The sequence below is a fragment of the Neovison vison genome, chromosome 8, assembly GCF_020171115.1.
Source record: "Neovison vison isolate M4711 chromosome 8, ASM_NN_V1, whole genome shotgun sequence".
NCBI lineage: Eukaryota > Metazoa > Chordata > Mammalia > Carnivora > Mustelidae > Neogale > Neogale vison.
In genome coordinates this window covers 22,812,326-22,833,056 of record NC_058098.1, presented here as the reverse complement: position 1 = coordinate 22,833,056, position 20,731 = coordinate 22,812,326, and the positions used below count along the sequence as shown (strand labels likewise).

At 41.8% G+C, this 20,731-nt stretch overlaps 1 protein-coding gene across 2 annotated transcripts in view; it reads left to right on the top strand.

Moving 5' to 3' along the window:
- The window catches only part of PHF20 (PHD finger protein 20), a 149,850-nt gene that overhangs the window by 47,821 nt on the left and 81,298 nt on the right, over positions 1-20,731 (top strand). Inside the window, exons 3-4 of one of the 2 annotated variants that reach the window (XM_044263120.1) lie at positions 14,283-14,454; positions 16,100-16,184. In XM_044263120.1, coding sequence (XP_044119055.1) covers positions 14,283-14,454; positions 16,100-16,184 — 257 coding nt within the window. Of the gene's footprint in view, positions 1-14,282; positions 14,455-16,099; positions 16,185-20,731 lie in introns of those variants that run through there. The other variant, XM_044263121.1, reaches the window with a different exon arrangement.

Below are 20,731 nucleotides of genomic sequence, written 5' to 3'. Positions count from 1 at the left end.
AAAGCATTATTTGTGGTCATGGATTTCAGATGAGACCCATCAGCATGTTGCATGCGTTATCTAGCCGTAATCAGCTGCCTGGATGGAGAATGTGGAGAATCTGATTTACCTAGGGTTTGGGTTTATCCAGGGAGTTATGATGGAGGGAGAAAAGAGGGGCCAGGGAGTTGGAAGGAAGTGAGATCAAAGGACAAGATTTCCAGGATGGGAGTGAGGGTGAGAGCAGGCAGAAGGAACAGTGTGAGCAAAAGTATTCAGGGCTCGGGGCGCCTGGGTGGTTCAGTGGGCTAAAGCCTCTGCCTTCGGCTCAGGTCATGATCCCAGGGTGCTGGGATCGAGACGCACATGGGGCTCTGTTCAGCAGGGAGACTGCCTCCCCCTCTCTCTCTCTGCCTGCCTCTCTGCCTACTTGTGATCTCTGCCTGTCAAATAATTAAAATCTTAAAAAAAAAAAGGTATTCAGGACTCAAGGAGTATGATGTATTCTCAGAATCCAGAGAGGGAACCCATCAGGAGTACTGGGAAGTTGGGCTAAAAAGGGAGATGTTAATCAAGAGGGAGAGAGAAAGAGGTAGATCCCTCTTAGGAACAGAAAAGTGATGTTGTTTATTCAGTCACCAGATGTTTACTGAGTGTCTCCGTATCAGGCCCTTTGCCAGTACTGATAGAGCGGCATAGGTTGCCTGGATGTACTGACTGTTGTGTCATATGAGAAATGATTTGGATGGAGAGAAGAGATGAGTTTAAGACATTTCTGGAGTTAGAAGTGTCAGATGTTGACTAATGTAGGTGGTAAAGGGATAGGGAAGGAGTTAAGGCATCTTTGACAGCACAGTTTTTCTGCAGCTTAATAGTCAGCCTTTTGTTTTTCACTAAATACAACTTCCATTCCCATCCCCTATCCAGCAAAGGCTGGGGATGGCTTAGAATGTTACTTTTGTGCATAGAACTCTTGCTTCTGGTACATGCAGTGAGCCAGGAATAGAGGCGCACTCTGATTCTTGAAGTAAATGTGTGTATATTTGCAGAAAAGCTATTTTTATATATAGTAAGAATGTGGAAGCAGCCTGAATGCCCAACCCCTGGGGGAAAGTTTAGGTAGATTTTGGGCTAGCCATCAGGTAGACTATTAGGTCGCCAAGACGAAAGATACCTTTATGGACCTGTGTCACTACAAGGATATTGATATGTGAAATCCAGTTAAGAGCAGAAGATTCCTCACTGGGTTTAGTCCAGAGATCTGGATCCTGATCTTGCTTACACTTTTTCCTGATCACTCTTTTGCACCTCCATTTCCACAGATGTAAAATGGGTGCAGTGATAATGACAACGGCTTAAGTGCTCAGGAGATAGTGGTAAAGATCCAGTGAGCTCCTTATGGAATGGGAGTTCTAACCCCCATAGTCAGTGGCATACATTGGTTATTAATAGCTCTGTGAGTGAGCACTGACCAGTTGGAGTGGGAAATCAAAGGGAAATTTTTATCCTTTCTGGTCCTCCTTTTTTTTTCCCCCTCTGTAATGTTTCTTCAGTTTGTATTTCTGGTATGTGTGGGGGGACTAAACAGATCCTGCCAAGCACTGTCTAGCTGCTCTAATTTAAGCATGTGCACAGTGTGTGGGGTTGGGCAGCTTAATTTTACTCATAAGCAGCCAAGACTGAGCAGCCAACCTTCTGGGATTTGAAGTCATTTACTGTGGACAAGTCAATATTGTCTCCCTGTGTTAGATCTAGACTGTTCTCTGCCTTCCTGGACATGTACATGGCATTAGTCTCTCTCATTTGGTGTGAGCTTCACTCTCCTGCAGTCCTCCGTCCTTGGTGGAGCCCACGGGTAGGTTGGCTTATCTGGTAGCTTAGAGTAATGTTTCACAAACTCAAAAATGTGAGAACTGGCACCTCCAACCTGTATACTATCTCTGGATCCCACTTTTGGTAGCACTGGAGCAAAATTATACTATGTTAGCTCTGATAAAGATGGTCCAGATTATAGAAAAGTACGTAAAACATTTCTCATGGAGACTTTGTGCACTGCTGGCTGTATGTTCGCCAACGCCCGGTGGTCCATGGACACCTAAGTGACATAGTCATTTAGGGCCCAGCTGCTCATCCATACACCAGGTATGGAATCCATAAGGTTCCTGTGCAGCTTTCTGCATGGAATTACTGTTTCCTTTCTCACCTTCAGTTTTTTGTACCTCTTTGTCCTCTTTTGTGCTTCCCTTCCTCCGTACCGATGCTGATTTACTCGTATTGGACCGTCTCTCAGAAACACTCTCTAGCCTCACTGTCTGCTTGATCACCAGGAAAACGCCTCTTCATCTTTTAGAATTAAAATCAGATTTCTCCTCTTCACTAGCATTCTCTTGAGCCCCTTCTCTCCCTACTTCTTCCTTGGCCTCTTCATTCCCCCTTGGCGCTAGAACTGGTCTTTCGCTCTGTACCCTACTTTACCTTAGGTAGTCTTCTGTTGTTGCACCTGTGATACTTCATTATCATTACTTGGACGTATAGACACGTTTGTTCTCCAAGGATTCTATAGTTACAAGACAGACACTGTTAGAGGTTTCTGTAGTCTCTTAGGGATGCAGCCCATAATCATAAACAAGTAAATGGAGAAACAAAGGAAATAATTATAGCTGGGGTAAGTGCTATGAAGAAAGCAAGTGGGAAGCTGACATAGACGGGAAGGAGCCAAGGGGTACTTGAGATATTGTAGTCAGGGATTCTGAGGCTGCAGAAGGGTAAGGCTGTTGCCTGGGAAGAGTGGGCAGGGAGAAATGTTTCAAGTAAAAGGAGCAGACTGGGTATGGGAAGGTATGTGGTATGTCTGAGGAAGTGAAAGGCCCAGTGTGTCTTACAACATAGAGTCTGTCTTCCTCTGCCAGCCGCTGTGATCACACATCTTCATAGATTTGGCTGTGTATTTCCAAACCCTGGCACACTTCCTGTCCCAGAGTAGGACTCAGAAAATGTTGAATTGATGAATTTCTTTCTTTTCTTTTTTCTTTTTCTTTCTTTCTTTTTTTATTTTTGGTCCATTCTCCTTGTTCCTTTACATTTGATTGGCTAAATTGGCCTTTTGTGGCTTCTTGGTTGGCTTAGTGGACAGTTATATCCCTTGCTTAAAATAAGGTCACCACAGTAACCTGATTTACTATGAAGTTCAGGGTATCTGTCCTTGCCAAATTGAATTTTGGAAAAATAGGAGTTTTCAGTATTTTTTGGTTTTTAGAAGCAAGTTGTTTTCTAACTAATTTTGTCTTAGTGGTGTGGTCAATTCGTTTCAACTTGACAATTCTTTTTTTTTATTTAAAGATTTATTTATCTGAGGGAGAGAGAGAATGTGCACACATGAGCTGGGGAAAGGGCAGAGGGAGAGGGAGAGAATTTCAGGTAGACTTCCTACTGAGTGCAGAGTCCGACATGGGGGTTGATCTCATGACCCTGAGATCATGACCTGAGCCAAAACCAAGTGTGGGACACTCAACTGACTGAGCCACTTAGGCATCCCCAACTTGACAATTCTTGTATGGGGATCTTTTTGTCTTTTTGACATCTGTAACACAGATATCATTGGTTTATTTTGATGATTCACCTTGACTTGGGCGTATATTCCTATTGCTGTTTTGTGACTCTAGGTATTTATAATTAGATCTTAAAAAAATTTTTTTTAACAATTTTATTCATTTGTCAGAGTGAGAGAACACACAAGCAGGGGGAGTGGCAGTCAGAGAGAGAGGGAAAAGCAGGCTCCCAGCTAAGCAAGGATCCCTGGACCCTAGGATCATGACCTGAGTTGAAAGCAGCTGAGTGAGCCACCCAGGCGTGCCATCAGATCTTTTTAAAAAGTACATTTGGGGGACGCCTGAGTGGCTCAGTGGGTTAAGCCGCTGCCTTCGGCTCAGGTCATGATCCCAGGGTTATGGGATCGAGTCCCACATCGGGCTCCTTGCTCGGCAGGGAGCCTGCTTCTCCCTCTGCCTCTGCCTACCTCTCTGTCCGCCTGTGCTCACTCGCTCTCTCTCCCTCTGTCTCTGACAAATAAATAAATAAAATCTTTAAAAAAAAAAATACATTTGGGGGCACCTTGGTGGCTCAGTAGGTCGAGCATTTGACTCTTGATTTCAGCTTGGGTGATGGTCTCAGGGTTGGGGGATTGAGCCCTGTGTCAGGCTCTGTGCTCAGTGTGAAGTCTGCTTGGGATTCTCTCTCTTTCCTTACCCCCAAATGTGTGTGTGCTTGCCTTGTACTCTCTCTCACTCTTTTAACTAACTAAATAAACAAAATCTTAACAAAGTCTTAAAAAAAAAAAAAAAAGTAGGCACCTGGCTGGCTCAGTTGGTGGAGCATGTGACCCTGATCTCAGAGTTGTGAGTTCGAGCCTTATGTTGGGTGTAGAGGGTACTTAAAAATAAAATCTTAAAAAAAAGTACATTTGCTGAACATTTATTGAATGCCTATGCATTCAATATGCAGATCACTCTGAAAGAAATTCAGACATTTGGCAAACACCTCTCTTCATCTTTCAAGGTTCAGCCCAGGTGCTAAGTCTTCTTCTTTAAAGCTGCTTTCCTAATCCTCCAGTACCTGATGAAAAAGTTTGAAGTGGACTTCCACTCATTTGCTGCCTCTGAAGAAGGTGAGCAAAGTACTTTTGTGTAAATTAAGGAAGAGACTAGGAGTTGAGTGGTAAGAAATGTACTTTAAAAGAGAAGGGTGCAGGGGCCCATGGGTAGCTCAGGCAGTTAAACGGCTGACTCTTAATTTTGGCTCAGGTCATGATCTTAGGGTCTTGGGATTGAGCTCCATGTAAGGGTCCACATTTAGTGCAGAGTCTGCTTTTCCTTCTCTTTACCCCTCTGCTCCCCTTAACCCCCATTCCCTCCACTTCCCCATGCTCGCTTGCTCTCAAGTAAATAAATAAAATCTTTTAAAAAAGAGAGAGAGAAGTGTCCAGGGCACCTGACTGACTGTTGGTGTATGTGAGTCTTGATTTCAGGGTCATGAGTTTGAGGCCCACTTTGGGGGTAAAGATTACATAAAAATAAAAAATCTTTGCAAAAGATTAAAAAAAAAAAGCATCCACTCAAGTGCTTTAGAAAGGGGGTAGGGGAGAGTATGTAGAAACTTAAGTCTCTAGCCCAGGCATGCCATAGGAAATACTGTCTCCTTTCTGTCTAGTTCTGGTTACAGAATATAGGCAGGCCAGATAATTCTAGGCCCAATACTCTTTTTTACTCTTTTTTCGAGATCAAGAATGTTCTTGGTCTTTTTGTAGAGACGGATGACGAATTCTAAGGAACCTACCATACTTCTCTTTGGGCCCTTGCCACTTTTAGAAGCCCTGATGTATCGCTTCTCGGCCTTTTGGCTAAGATCAAGTGTAGAAGCCCTGATGTTTGGTCTAACTCCAGGACCTAACCATTTGTCTCACAGTATAAATTTATGGGTGGCTCAGTCAGTCAGCATCTGACTCTTGGTTTTAGCTCAGGTTATGATCTCAGGGCCATGTGATCAAGCTTTGCATTGACTCCACACCCAGTGCTGGGTCTGCTTGAGTTTCTTTCTCCCTCTTCCCTTGCCTCTCCTCAATGCAATCTCTCTCTCTAAAATAAGTAAACAAATCTTAAAAAAAATTATATTTACATATATATATACATATTTAGAAATTTGGGAATGTTTGTTGAATAATGGAATCAATAGGGAGTAGTTTCTGCCCTATAAAGTGCTTAGCACGTAGTATTTTTATTTGCCATTTAAAAATTCTGTTTGTGTGATGCCTGGGTGGTTCAGTCAGTTAAGTGCCTGCTTTCAACTCAGGACATGATCCCAGGGTTGCGGGATCGAGTCCTGCATTGGGCTCCTTGCTCATTGGGGAGGCTGCTTTTTTCCCTCTGCTGGCTGTTCCCCATCCTGTGCTCTCCCTGTCTTTCTTTATTGGACAAATAAATAAAACCTATTAAAAAAAATCCTATGTGTGAATTGAGTTTGCATTGTTTTTATTGAGTTTTGAGCTCTTTTTTTTTTTTAATTTTTATTTATTTATTTGACAGAGAGAGATCACAAGTAGGCAGAGAGTCAGGCAGAGAGAGAGGAGGAAGCAGGCTCCCTGCAGAGCAGAGAGCCCAATGCGGGACTCGATCCCAGGACCCTGAGATCATGACCTGAGCCGAAGGCAGCGGCTTAACCCACTGAGCCACCCAGGCGTCCCAGAGCTCTTTTCTTTTAAGGAAAACTGTTGAACATTTAAATTTTATCTGGTGATCATTTCAAACTCTCTTATTTAGGCAAAATTAGTTCAAGAAGAGGTAGAAAACATGATCTATTTAGTAACCATAGAAGTGATGGAAAAGGTAGATAAAGAATTATCTCGAAAAGGTCTCAGAGTAGGCAGTTTAATAGAAAATGAAGTCAAGCTTTTTAGTACTTTCTATGAGGTCAGCATAGCATTAAACTAAAAATGGGCAGGAAGGACATAATATGAGGAAACTTGGATAAATACTACTTATGAAAGAGACACAAAACTTGTCAGTAAAATACCAGGACACCAGACACTTAGTAAATGAATGACACACACAACCAAATATGATGTATTTTTATAGGGTAATGATAACTTAAACTTCGGAATTCTGTTCTTTTTTTTTTTTTTTAAAGATTTTAATGTATTTATTTGATGGAGAGAGAGACAGTGGGAGAAGGAATACAAGCTGGGAGAGAGGTAGAGGGAGAAGCAGGCTTCCCGCTGAGCAAGGAGCCCAATGTGGGGCTCGATCCCAGGACCCTGGGATCAAGACCTGAGCGGAAGGCAGATGCTTAGCTACTGAGCCACCCAGGTGCCCCAAATCTGTTATTTCATTATATTCATAGAGTAAGAGAGAAAAGCTGTATAATCTTAACAAAGTCTGAAAAGTCTCACAATTTATTCTTTTTTTAAAAATTAAAAAAATTTTTTAAAATAAACATATATTTTTATCCTCAGAGGTATAGGTTTGTGAATCGCCAGGTTTACACCCTTCACAGCACTCACCATAGCACATACTCTCCCCAATGTCCATAACCCCACCCTCCTCTCCCTCCCCCCTCCCCCCAGCAACCCTCAGTTTATTTTGTGAGATTAAGAGTTACTTACGGTTTGTCTCTCTACCGATCCCATCTTGTTTCATTTATTCTTTTCGTACTCCCCAAACCCCCCATGTTGCATCTCCACTTCTCATATCAGGGAGGTCATATGATAGTTGTCTTTCTCCAATTGACTTATTTCACTAAGCATGATACCCTCTAGTTCCATCCACGTCATTGCAAATGGCAAGATTTCGTTTCTTTGGATGGCTGCACAGTATTCCATTGTGTATATATACCACATCTTTATCCGTTCATCTGTTGATGGACATCTAGGTTCTATCCATAGTTTGGCTATTGTAGACATTGTGCTATAAACATTTGGGTGCATGTGCCCCTTCGGATCACTACATTTGTATCTTTAGGGTAAATACCCAGTAGTGCAGTTGCTGGGTCATAGGGTAGTTCTATTTTCAACTTTTTGAGGAACCTCCATGCTCTTTTCCAGAGTGGTTGCACCAGCTTGCATTCCCACCAACAGTGTAGGAGGGTTCCCCTTTCTCCGCATCCTTGCCAGCATCTGTCATTTCCTGACTTCACAATTTATTCTTGATGAATCCTTGGTAACTTCACATTAAGGGCATTAATTAGAAAATTTGACATACTTCAGGGGCACCTGGGTGGCTCAGTGGGTTGGGCCGCTGCCTTTGGCTCAGGTCATGATCTCTGGGTCCTGGTATCGAGTCCCGTGTCGGGCTCTCTGCTCAGCAGGGAGCCTGCTTCCTCCTCTACTCTCTGCCTGCCTCTCTGCCTACTTGTGATCTCTCTCTGTCAAATAAATAAATTTAAAAAATCTTAAAAAAAAAAAAGAAAATTTGACATACTTCAGACTTAATGAAGAAACATTGGAGACGTTGTCATTAAAGAAAAGGATGCCAACTATCTGCTAATTTTCAGCATCATCTTACAAGCACTAATCAGTGTGGTAAAACAAGAAAAATATATTATAGATATTAGTATTGAAAGTGAGATAGTATAGTCATAATTTGAATATGATAGGATAGTCTGCCTGGGAAATGCAAGGGAATTAATTGATAATCCATTGGATAGAGTTTGAATAGGTTCAAAAATCAAAACAGTGTAACAAGGTATACAGTGAGAATAATTGCTTCACATCTTTATCCTATACCTGCTCTGTCCTTTGTAGGTGACCAGTTTTATTAGTTTCTGTCCATCCTACTAGTGTTTATCTAAATATAAACAAAAACAAATGCATTTTCTTATCTTCCTCTTTTGTAACGAGAAAGGTATCATAAGATACGAACTATTCTGTAGCTTGTCTTTTTTAAACTTAACATGTCTTGGAAATCTGGGCACCTGGGTGGCTCAGTTGGTTAAGCAACTGCCTTTGGCTCAGGTCATGATTCTGGAGTCCTGGCATCAAGTTCCACATCGGGCTCCCTGCTCGGCAGGAAGCCTGCTTCTCCCTTTGACCTCTCCCCTCTCATGCTTTCTCTCTTTCAAATAAATAAATAAAATCTTTTAAAAATAAACATGTCTTGGAAGTCTTCCTATATAATTCATAGAGTGTGTTCTCTCTTTTCTTAAGATTTCTTTATTGTAGAGAGAGGGACAAAGGGGCAGAGAGCATCTTAAGCAGACTCTGTGCTGAATGTGGAGCCCGATGTGCTGGTGCTCCATCTCACAACCCTGAGATTGTGACCAAGCCGAAACCAAGAGTTGGTCGCTCAACCAACTGAACCTCCCCTGCACTCTTTTCTCTCTCTCTCTCTTTTTTATAGCTGCATAGTATTCTATTTTGTGGATGTGCCAAGCAGCATAAAAATCCCCAAACCATGAAGCTTTTAGTTGAAAGTCTGCTCATTACATACTTCTCAGAACTTTTATTTATTTTTTTTTCAAAGATTTTATTTATTTATTTAACAGAGAGAGATTACAAGTAGGTAGAGAGGCAGGCAGAGAGAGAGGAGGAAGCAGGCTTCCCGCTGAGCAGAGAGCCTGATGCGGGACTCGATCCCAGGACCCTGAGATCATGACCTGAGCCAAAGGCAGCGGCTTTACCCACTGAGCCACCCAGGTGCCCCACATACTTCTCAGAACTTTTAATTTATTAAGTATTTATTTTTGGGGGGACCTGGGTGGCTCAGTTAGTTGGATGTCTCACTCTTAATCTCAGCTCAGTTCTCATTCTCTGGGTCATGAGTTCAGGCCTTGCAGTTCTGGGCATGGAGCCCACTTTTTAAAAAAGTATTTGTTTTTCCTTACACAAGCATTACGTGACTAAATCCTTGTAAAAATTGAAACTACAGGGGCACCTGGTGGTTCAGTCAGTTAAGTTTCAGAGTCTTGGTTTCGGCATAGGTCCTGATCTCCAGGTGGTGGCATCTAGCTCTGAGTCTGGCTCCACGCTGAGTGGAGTCCGCTTGTCCCTCTCCCTCTGCTCTTCCCCCTGCTTGCACTCTCTCTCTCTTTCTCAAAAAATAAATAAAATCTTAAAAAAAAAAATTCAGACTAAGTCTCTTGGCCATGTCTAGTACCTTTTCCCTCCTTAGAGCTTACTTTAGTTATCAGTTTGGTATTTGGTATCTGTTCCTTTCTGGCTAATATTTCCATTAGAAATGTGACTCCCAGCTGCGATGCTAGTTTGGAAACTAGAATCTTTAGCGGCTGTTAGTTACTTTTGAAGTTGGAAATTCTTTCTCCCTTTTTGTGTCTATACAGATTCCATTTACAATGCCTTTTTTGTAACTTGTGGCATCTTCTCCAGCACCCCTAATGGTTGTCCAGATATTTAGGTTGCATCAGATGAAATTATTGTTTTTGTAGGTAAAAAGTGGTTATCAGCTGTTTTATGTGATTTCACCTAATAGTTTTTTTTTTTCACCTAATAGTTTAAAAACTTAATTGCTTTATGTGTCTTATTTTCCTTAAGGGCAAAAGTCAGAACACATACTTTTTTTTTTTTTTTTAAGATTTTATTTATTTGACAGAGAGAGAGATCACAAGTAGGCAGAGAGCCAGGCAAAGGGGGAGGGGGAAGCAGGCTCCTTGCTGAGCAGAGCCCAATGTGATGCTCCATCCCAGGACCCCGAGATTGTGACCCGAGCCAAAGGCAGAGGCTCAGCCCCACTGAGTCACCCAGGCACCCCAGAACACATACGTTTTATAATCCCTTTCAAGACCTGGAATTGACTGGGCAGATCAAAGTCACTTAATATTCTGTTGACTGATAAAGCTGAGCAGTTTTCTAAGGCAACTAGCAATTTCGATCCACCAAGTCTTACCTCTTCACTGAAATGCAGTTGGGTTTCCCCATCCTCCATGAGTGTGACTTGCTTCAGGAAAGTAGGGAAAACTGCCTTCTCCTTAGGAAATCTTGCTTGCCCTGTGGTTACTGTTGACTTTCTGGAGAGATTTGTGTAGTGTAGTGTAGGATGTAGTGTAGTGTAGTGTAGGATGCCTGTGTCCTGTGAAGTTACTTGAGCAAGGAAGGGCTTTAGGCTAGCCAAGGACCTCGAGGTCCTTCTTCAGACTCCTGAGTATGTGCATTGGAATTGCTAGCCTAGGAATTTGGATTTGATTCCATGGATCTGGACTTACCAGATTTTTAGAAGGCACTGACCAGTGCAAATTCAAAATAATTTGATGTTGGTCCTGAGGTTGCTGACTTTTAATTTTGCCAAATAAGTATATTCAAAATAAATATCTAATTATATGGTTTTTATAGTTAATACATGCTCATGGTACAACATTCAAAACATACAAAAAGATATACATTGAATAAAATAAGTCTCATACTTCCTCTCCAGTTCCTTAACTATCCAGTTCCCCTCCCAAGAGGCAAACCGGGTTGCTTGATCATCCTTCCAGAGATAGCCCACGCATTTAAAAACAGGTACGGATGTATTGGCTCTCTCCTCTCCCCCAAATAAATGGTAGTGTATTCAGTACCATTTTGCATCTTTAGTTGTTGGTTTTTTCCCCACTCTTCTTAGAGATCTTTTAAAATTGATACATAGAGAGCTGACTTAATTTTTTTATTGGCTCCATAATATTAGCAAGAGTATTAAAAACAAAGTTACCACTGTTTTAATTTAGGAAGTATTTATACACCAAAAATTTAGAAAGAATGTGATTTAGTATAAAGACAAGTTCTGCAAATTAAATAAATTTATTTCTGTGAAAAATTAATTTCCATGTGTTGGTCCAAAGACTTATGTTTCAAAACTGTTGCTAGATACAGTAAATCATTAAAGAAAGGGCTTTTGAATAGGAGTATCTTAGGTCAGAGTTTGTTATTTTAGGGAGGCTCGCTAGTCTCTGGTAGACTGAACAAATGAGAGGGCAAGAGGTATATGTATGTGTATATATATATATTTATTTATTTTTTAAATGATTTTATTGAGAGAGAGCACACAGGGAGGGATTTGAGGGAGGAGCAGAGAGAGAGGGAGAAGCAACGCAGGGAGTGTGATGCAGGACTCAATTCCAGGACCGTAGGATCATGACCTGAGCTGAAGGTAGACGTTTAACCAATTGAGCCCAGGCCCTGTGCAAGAGGAATATAATTGAGATATCCATGTTCTCCCCCCCCTTTTTTTAAAAAGATTTTGTTTTTAAGTGATCTCTCCACTCAGTGTGGGTCTTGAACTCACAACCCCAGGATTAAGACTCTCATGAGCCACCAACTGAGCCAGCCAGGTGTTCCCCCTTCTCTCTGTTTTATAGAAAGGAATAGGTTTAGGGAATCCTTTTGTCTCCTCAGTTGTACTTCAGTAGATCATACAGTTAGCTGGCCTGCTGTCAGGATAGCTTATGTTTGTAGCAGCTGTATGTCAGTTGTATTGAAGTAGGCACACTAGTTTCAAGGCTGTTTATTCCTTCTGTTAACATTTTTTGGGCACTTAATGTATGTAGAGTACCATTCGGAATTTTGAAAAGCATAACCTGTTAGTCCTGTGTGTGAAGTACTCACACAAAGTGATGGGGGCCTGAACTTGGAGAGTGACTCAAATTGGAATGGGTAGCTGGAGTCTAAGAGCTTTGGGGATTGAAGAATTGACAGGACATCTGACCTTTGGGAGGAATAGGGAAGGCAGAATTCATTTGCTTAACAGTTTTTGAATGCCCAGTATCTGCAAGCTTCTGTGATAGGTTAAGCGGTAAGCACACTACCTTAGAGATTACTAGTATAGGACTGAAGAGGACGTAGTGTACAGACACAAGGTAGCACATGTTTATTAGGTTGGTGGGGTACTAAGTGATTGATATAAGAAGGGCCAGAAGTGGTAAAAATCCAGGTTGTGGGGCGAAAATATAGGTAGAATCTGAACTTTCTCAATCTGGAATAGCAATCTGATTAATAAAATTGTATTTAAGAGAACAATTGCAAACAATATTTATTTTTCTTTATTGTTAACCATTTATTTATTTTTGGAATGAGCAACAAAGTAATATGGTTGAAAAATAAAGAGCATTAAAAGGTGTACTACAAAAAGTCTCCCTCCTGCTTTTGCTCCTCCCCTCCTCCATACTTAGTTCCCTCTTGAGTCAGTTAGGTTTTCATGCTTGAAACAGAAACCACCCTGGGTACTTTAACCGCAAAAGAATTTAACACAAGAACATTGGGTATTTACAAAATTGTTGGAAGGGTTGGAGGAGTGGGACTCACAGTTGCTGCCCTTATCAATGTGAGGGACCCACTGCTGGAGCTGTGTCCTGGAGGTCAGGAGTTCACTACTGACAGTGCCCCTGCCACTCTCAACATTTGCCTGGTACTTAGGAAGCCAGTAACTAGACATTAGATCCTTGCTTCTGCAGACCAGTAGATCAGTATCCCCAGGGGCTTGTTAAAAGCTCGAAGGCCCTAGATTCATCTGCTGAATCCGAATCTTCATTTTAATAAGATCCTCTGATGATTGGCATTATTATATGAAAGTTTGAGAGGCCCTGCACTGGAGCACTGGGTTTGGCCACTACAGTTACCTCTAAACGCACAGGTCTTCAAGACCTTGATTGCCAATTGTTACGGAGTCAGGGAAATACAGTCATTGGTTTTTCCAACTCTTAGTCTAGAAAGAGGGTGACCTGGCCATACTTCTATAAGTAACCATTGTTAGATTCTTGTGTAAGATATTTTTATGAATATTTACACATATATAAATATACCTTTCATCCTTTTTTTTTTTTTTTTTTACAGATTTTATTTATTTATTTGACAGAGAGAAAGCACATGGGCAGGGGAGCAGCAGGCAGAGGGAGAGGGAGAAGCAGCCTCCCCACTGTGTAGGGAGCCTGCCATGGGGCTCCATCCCAGGACCCTGGGATCATTACCTGAGTTCAAGTCAGGCACTAATTGTCTGAGCCACCCAGGCTCCCCTCCTGTTTCATCTTAAAAAAAATAAACAATAGCTTACCGTACACAATGTCTGTACCTTGCTGTTTTCATTTAATAGTTCATCTTGAGAGAGCTTTCCACATCATGACATAGAACTGTTTGTGGTTTTTTTTTTTTAATTTTTAATTTTTTTTTAAATGTTTATTTATTCATTTGACAGAGAGAGAAATCACAAGTAGATGGAGAGGCAGGCAGAGAGAGAGAGAGGGAAGCAGGCTCCCTGCTGAGCAGAGAGCCCGATGCGGGACTCGATCCCAGGACCCCGAGATCATGACCTGAGCCGAAGGCAGCGGCTTAACCCACTGAGCCACCCAGGCGCCCTGTTTGTGGTTTTTGTTTTGTATTTTTTTAACAGCTGCATTGTATTCTTTATGGATTATATAATTCTTAAATTGAAGCTATCTCATACAGTCTGGGTTGCATGGTCATTCTAATTTATTGGCTTATGTAAAATATAATCTAGTTGTTAAATGTTTGCTTCCTGCCTTCCTTTGTGCTCTGTCTTGTGTGTATGTATGTCATCTTGTTTAACTTGCATTGTAACCCAGTATGCTGGGTATCCTTCCTCTACTCTACATGATAGAACTCAGGCTCTGAAAAGTCAATTTAATAATTTATAAACTAAAGAATGTCCAGGTTGGGATTTGAACCCTAAGTCTGCTAGCCTCCATAATTACACATTCTCTAAATGATAGGCTTTATTTAGTACTTTGGTAAGCTAGTCCTTTGGGAAGAGGTCTGGAAGGGTACTGTTCTGGATATTTTGGGTGGGAGAGGCATTTAACTTTTTTTTCTGACTCAGGTATCCAGCTCACATAGAAGACATTGACTACGAAGAAGGAAAAGTACTCATCCATTTCAAGCGTTGGAACCATCGTTATGATGAGTGGTTCTGCTGGGACAGTCCTTATTTACGCCCTTTAGAGAAAATACAGCTAAGGAAAGAGGGCTTACATGAAGACGAAGGATCTTCCGTGAGTATCACATCTGTAAGGAGCTGGGTCAGCCGTTGGGTACTTTATGTTCCAGCTTTTGATGTTCAGTGTGAAAGTCAGTAGCAGCTGGGGAACCAATCCTTATTTAGGCCTGTAGCTGCAACCCTGAGGTCTCTGTGGTGCCTGGGGCTCTTGAAGAATCTCATGTATCTTCTGTCTATATGATATGATTGATCTGAAAACTCATAAAATGATTTGGTTGTGAAGCACTGAGGAGGAATGGGTACCTTATCTCTTTCTTTTACACCGCTGTATCCCTTTAGATCACTTATTATACTTACTTGTCTGACCATTTATTAAGTAATCATTCCATGTGGAGCCTCATATCAGGGTCTTTTATAAACTTTAAAAAATTTTTATTTATTATTTGAGCAAGAGCGAGATAGCAGGCACACGAGTTGGGGGTGGTAAGAGGGAGAACAAGAAGCAGACTCCCTGCTCAGCAGGGAGTCTGACGTGGAATTGGATCCCAGGGCCCTGAGGCCATGACTCTAGTTGAAGGCGGACACTTAACTGATGGAGACAACCTTTTTATAAATTCTTGAGGGGTGTCTGGCAGGCTTAGTTGGTGGAGCATGTGACTCTTGATCTTGGGGCTGTGAGTTTGAGCCCCTCATTTGGTGTGGAATCTACCTTAAAAAAAAAAAAAAAGCTTTTGCAAATTGTGGAATTGGACTGTATTCCTTTTTCTAAATTTCATTGCTATGCCTGGAGCTTTTACTGATTTCAGAATGAAAAACGAAGTATTAGTTTTGAGTTTTTTAAACCGGCATTGAGAAATCTGTAGAAATCCTGCTGGCTTTGAATCTGACTCACCCCCAGATTCTGTTTTTCATTTTAACCCTGGCCAGGAAGTTTAAACTCTTGCTGTCTATGTGTGTCCTTCCTCCCCCCATCCCCACCCCCATTTAGAATTGTTTACTTTTGGGTCTCCTGGGTGGTTCAGTTGGTTAAGTGTCTGCCTTGAGCTCAGGTCATGATTCTAGGGTCCTGGGATCGAGTCCCATGTTGGTCTCCCTGCTCAGTGGGGAGTCTGCTTCTCCCTCTTCTTCTGCCTCCCTTCCAGCTTGTGTGCTTTTCTCTCTCTGTCAAATAAATAAATAAAAATCTTTAAAAAAAAAAAAAGACTTGTTTACTGTTGTCCAAGTTGATTATCCAATATTCATTCTACAAACAGTATCAGTGCAAACTGTGTGCTGGAAAAACAGTATGAAAAGTGAATGGGTGCTTCCTTTGGCAAAAGTCCCTTTAAAAATGTGGGTGGTGTTAGGTGGCATGAACGCTGATTCCCTCAAACTGTGGTATGTTTCCTCCTTCCAACTTGTATACTGGGTAGTGTGCACGTCATGCTCCTGGGCTCAGGCACAGGGTAGGGACATACCATCGGTGTTCTGCTGTGCCTGCCCAGACTTCCTAGGATAGGAAGAGTCTTGTGTTCAGCCCTTTTGGTCTGACTCCAGTGTTGAACAGCAGAAACATCTTCCTCCATCCCAGCAGCCTCACCCCTTCCTATTCTTGTCAATCAGCTTCTCTCAACAAAATCTGGTACTCTGTTATGTCCGATGAAATTGGATTGGTAACAGGTCTTTTTTGTTTTGTTTTGTTTTGTTTTACTGCTTTTTAGGAATTTCAAATAAATGAGCAGGTCCTTGCTTGCTGGTCCGATTGTCGTTTTTACCCAGCCAAAGTCACTGCTGTTAACAAGGATGGTAAGGCACTTGAGTTATAATTTTTTTAAATTTGTGAATTGGGGGGAGTTTGTAATATTAGAGTCTGATAGTGTATTTTCAGAATGTATTTATTGCCTAGGAATCCTCTCTCTTCAAGTTAGTCACTATGTCAGGAATTAGGAGGAAATTATAAATGGAGACAAAGCTGGTTTAAAAAGAGGAATTTGATTCTTTGCCTCCTAAATTTTAATAATAGTTTTTCGTAAAATAGTTATGGTTCATCTGTCACTCTGCTGTTAAGCGAGCTGGTTTTTGTCTGGGAGTTCGTAATATGATGGATGAAATAAGCCTTAATATTCTTTTTAATTATTTGTGAATAGCCTAGAAATGAAATGGACATTAATGAACATTTCTCAAAAATATGCTTTGTGAGGGGTGTCTGGCTGGTTCAGTTAGTAGAGCTTGTGACTGTTGATCTTGGCATCACACTGGGTGTGGAGCCTACTTTTAAAAAAATGCTTTGTCGATGCAGCATGATTGAGGGTGGTCTGTACTATCAAAACTGCTAGTTGAAATTGGGGTCCTGGGATTTAGAGCACTGAATTGGGATGCCTTTGCCCGTTTAGAATCTGTGAGGAATCAAGACTGGCAGTATGACCCAAAGAGGCTCATTTTGCTAGTACAAAGCATAAAGGAGTGTTAAGAAGATAATATGCGTGGTCAGCATCCTGACACTCAGAGTAGACTCGGGTCCAAGCGATGCCTTTTTTTGGTGGGGGTAGTGGAGGTGGGGGTGCATTTTCTGTCAGGTTAGTTGTGGTATGTCCATGATCTCTTCAGTGAATGTTTAGCGCAGTCAGGCATTTTAGTACCACTGCTGGTGGTGACTCTAAGACCAGATTGCTCTTCATTCAGTGAAGTTATTAAGTATTCATTGAGCCCTCTGCTAGATGCTGGACCTGACCAAGCTTTGTCTGAGAATGGGTTGAAATGGTAAAAAATGAACATAGATTTGCATATGGCAGAACTTTCTGTTTCTTTTTGGCTACATTCACCCCACCTCCACCCCTTAGCTATTATTCCCAGTGTGAGTTAACTCTGCTAAGCTTTGGGTTATCCTGAAAGCACAATCCTCTTGCCTCAGGCTTCCAAAGCAAGGTTGTAATTTTTAAAGATGTCTACAGTTAGTGATACTCCAGTTCATGGTTGATGAAGTCTTTTTGGATAGTCCTTATTTCTCTGAATTTTTTTTATAATCTTGTGTTCAAAAGATTTTCATGTGTATCACTTTAGCCTAAAGATGTATTCTAGAGGAAAGTTTACATGTTATTAAGCTGCCTTTTAGGAAATGACTTTGTTTATTTTTTAGAGCCTTCTTTTCAAGATTAACAATGTTTTCTCCTCTCACTGGATTTAAATCATATATGAAATCTAGATGTTCATATGTACATAGATGTGTTCCTACAAGTCTGTTAAGTTGGTTTATGCTGATCAATCATCGTCTCCTCCTGAATAATATCCATTGGAGGGATGCTCCCTTGGGGAAGTGGCTGTCCCTTACATAAAATAAAAGTTGTGAGTAGTAACATGGTAATTTTATAGATAACGGAGGTTGTAGAAAGGAAGCAACATTTCTCTTTTGATCCAGTGATGTCCCAGAGTTACATGGATGATAGAAAGGCCAAGGGAGTTGGATGAGGAAGTGGCAAAGGAGAAAAGGCAAATTGTGGAAGAAGGGTTTGGGGAACTCTGGGAGCCGTCTTGGAGAGGGGTAGGGTGGTGTCTTGGTGGAGGCAGTAGAGGCTTAGGAACCTACTGTTCGCATCTAATATCTGCAGAGGCCAGAGCTGGGCATCATGGATTTAAAGGGAAACAAACAAAAACTAGTTCAAAGCAGTGTGAAGTAGTTGCCGTATAGCCACCAGGAGGAGGCAGTACAGGAACAGAATGGTGCAGATAAATCTAAAGGAACAGGGACCCCTGTCTGCAGTTACTGGTTTTTGTTTTTGTTTATTTGTTATGTGGATGGGTCTGGATTTTTTGAAATAATCATTTAAGGATTAAAAGTCGTTGGGCAAATTATTGGCCATAGTTAAGATTTTTAAATGTCTTTTAAACTGGGGCAACCAGAGCTTTGGAAGTTGTAAAAAATATTTTCAGTTTATTTCCTCCATGAGCTAAAATTCAGGTAATGATTGCCCCTAAAATGGCCATTTGTCACCCTAATAATATTGGTTCTGTAAACTCTGAATTCGGTCCAACGAATTTTAGTTTATTGAAGGACTTTGAATATGAGTGGAGATTTCTGCCAGAAAACCAGTTTTCCCCAGAGTTCTTGAGAGTGAAGTCCTCACTGGTCTTGAGACTAATTGGAAGGGAAAGGAGAGGAAGGGCGTGGGGGAGGGGAAATCCTGAAAGTTAGTGGAATTTGCTGGGTGGTATTATTGCCACATAGAAGCAATGTGAAGGAAAGCTAGCATTTGTGAGAGCTAGGCTTTGTGCCTGGTTTTGAGATGAGATAATGACTCTTAGGTGCTGCTTTTCTGTTAGATATTACCCATGGGACCTGGTGGTAGTTTCTAGTTCAGTATGATTCTAGTAGTTGCAGGATGGTGAGAGAGAGTGCTGGACTATCCTTCCCACTTTTTCCCTGGTATTTTCTGCTCTGGCCTCAGTTTCATCTGCAGCAGAGACCACCTCAGCACTGTGAGAAGTTCTGCTGGCAAGATGCCCCCTTTATTTCCCATAAAAGTCATTCTTGGTGCTGCTAGGAGTAGCCGGGCATATAGTGAAGTCACACCCTACAGATTAATCTTTGGAAGGTTTGGCCTCATTTTCTTTCCACTCTTAACCTCCTTGGTGGTTTTCCTGAGGCTGAGCTTTAAGGCTGCTGGCGTTGGGAGTCTGGCACGATTGAAACTTTAGAGTTTCTTAAGGGAGTAATTAAGCACATGGAAACTGGGGAGGGCGGTGCAATGTTATATAGCTCTTTTCACCTGGAATAATTCTTTGGCAGTGGCAATTAAAGCATCATTTCATGTGAAGGCAGCCACAAGTGGTTAGCCTTGTTAGCCCCTCTATCTGCTGGAGTAAAGGATGGGATTCTGCTTCCATGGAATCTTTGTTTGGAAGCTATCTCTGGTGAGTTGACCTCAGCTCTCTGCTGGGGCTGCTCAGCTCCCCTTTGTTACACTGGGGATGGCAGAAGCCACTTGTATGTCAGGGCTTTGTGTCCCCAATCCTGGACCTTGCTGCTCTGCAAGGCATTCTCTTGGGGAAACCGAAAGTGGGTTTGCATTTTCAAGAAAATGAGGAATTGTACCTTCCTGTTGATCTGTGGTTCTTTAACTTGAGCAAACAGGCAAATCAGGTCCCTCTTCCTTTAAATTATTCATATTCTTAAGTCACGTGTCCCGATCCCTCAGTTCAATTTTCGGCCTAGTGCCTGAAGTCTGCATTTTTAACAGGAGATTCTGTGGAAATGGTCTTATTTCTAGAGTCTCTTGTTGAAGCAGTTACTATTTTTTGTCTTCTTCATGCTGTAACTGATCCTGCAATTGAAATGTGGGGACGTTAGGACTGTGAACAGCTTTGCACAGAGATAAAAGGAAGATTCAGGCCTACACATGCAGATGCTAGTGTGGCTCTTACCTTCTTTGTGGGGAAGGGGTTGGTGCTTCCCTTTTAAAGTAATTGGTGGATGGTAATAATTGGAACCACTTATTGATCCCTTGCTCTGTAAGAGTTCCTTTGCTAAGCAATTTCCATATCTGATCTCATTTAGTATTCACACAGACATGGGAAGGTTGTTGCTATCAACCCCATCATTTTACAGATAAGGAATTAAGTTCACAGGAGAAGTTGCTTGAGGTTACAGAGCCCGTACAGGGATGGTAGAGCTGTGAACTGAATGCAGGTCTTTGGGGCTCCAAAATTCCTGAACTGCCTTTCCTACGGTTCCAGACTGCCACTCTAGGGCAGAGTTTTCCTATAATGGCAGGAGTTGTCAGCAGCAGGTGTGCACTGGGTGTGTGCACCCAGTCCCTGCTCAGTGATTACTGGCAGCTTGCCACCTGTTCTCTGGACTCATTTTAGCAGTTAGAACTCGAAGAAGGAATTAGAATAGATGAGTATTGGGGCACCTGGGTGGCTCAGTGGGTTAAAGCCTCTGCCTTAGGCTCTCTGCTCAGTGGGAGCCTACTTCGTCCTCTCTCTCTGCCTGCCTCTCTGCCTACTTGTGATCTCTGTCAAATAAATAAATAAAGTCTTAAAAAAAAAAAGAATAGATGAACATTTTTAGAAGTTGTTGGCTGCAGAACTTAAGCGCATTAGTAAAATTGCTAAGAAGAAAAGATGGGGGAGGGGAAGGTATACCTGCAAACACGTTCATATTCCTCTGAATGCCCTATGAGGCACATGTACAGGAACCTCAAGACTTTGAGAATCCGTGTTTGAAAACTGAGTCTCCTATTCATGGCATTCTGGAGTTCTTTGACTCTTGGAGGTGAGTGGGATAGAGAAAGCTTCCTTGAGTCACAGTTAAGGTAGATTTCAAGGACAACAGATAACTGTCCAGAGTCACCCGT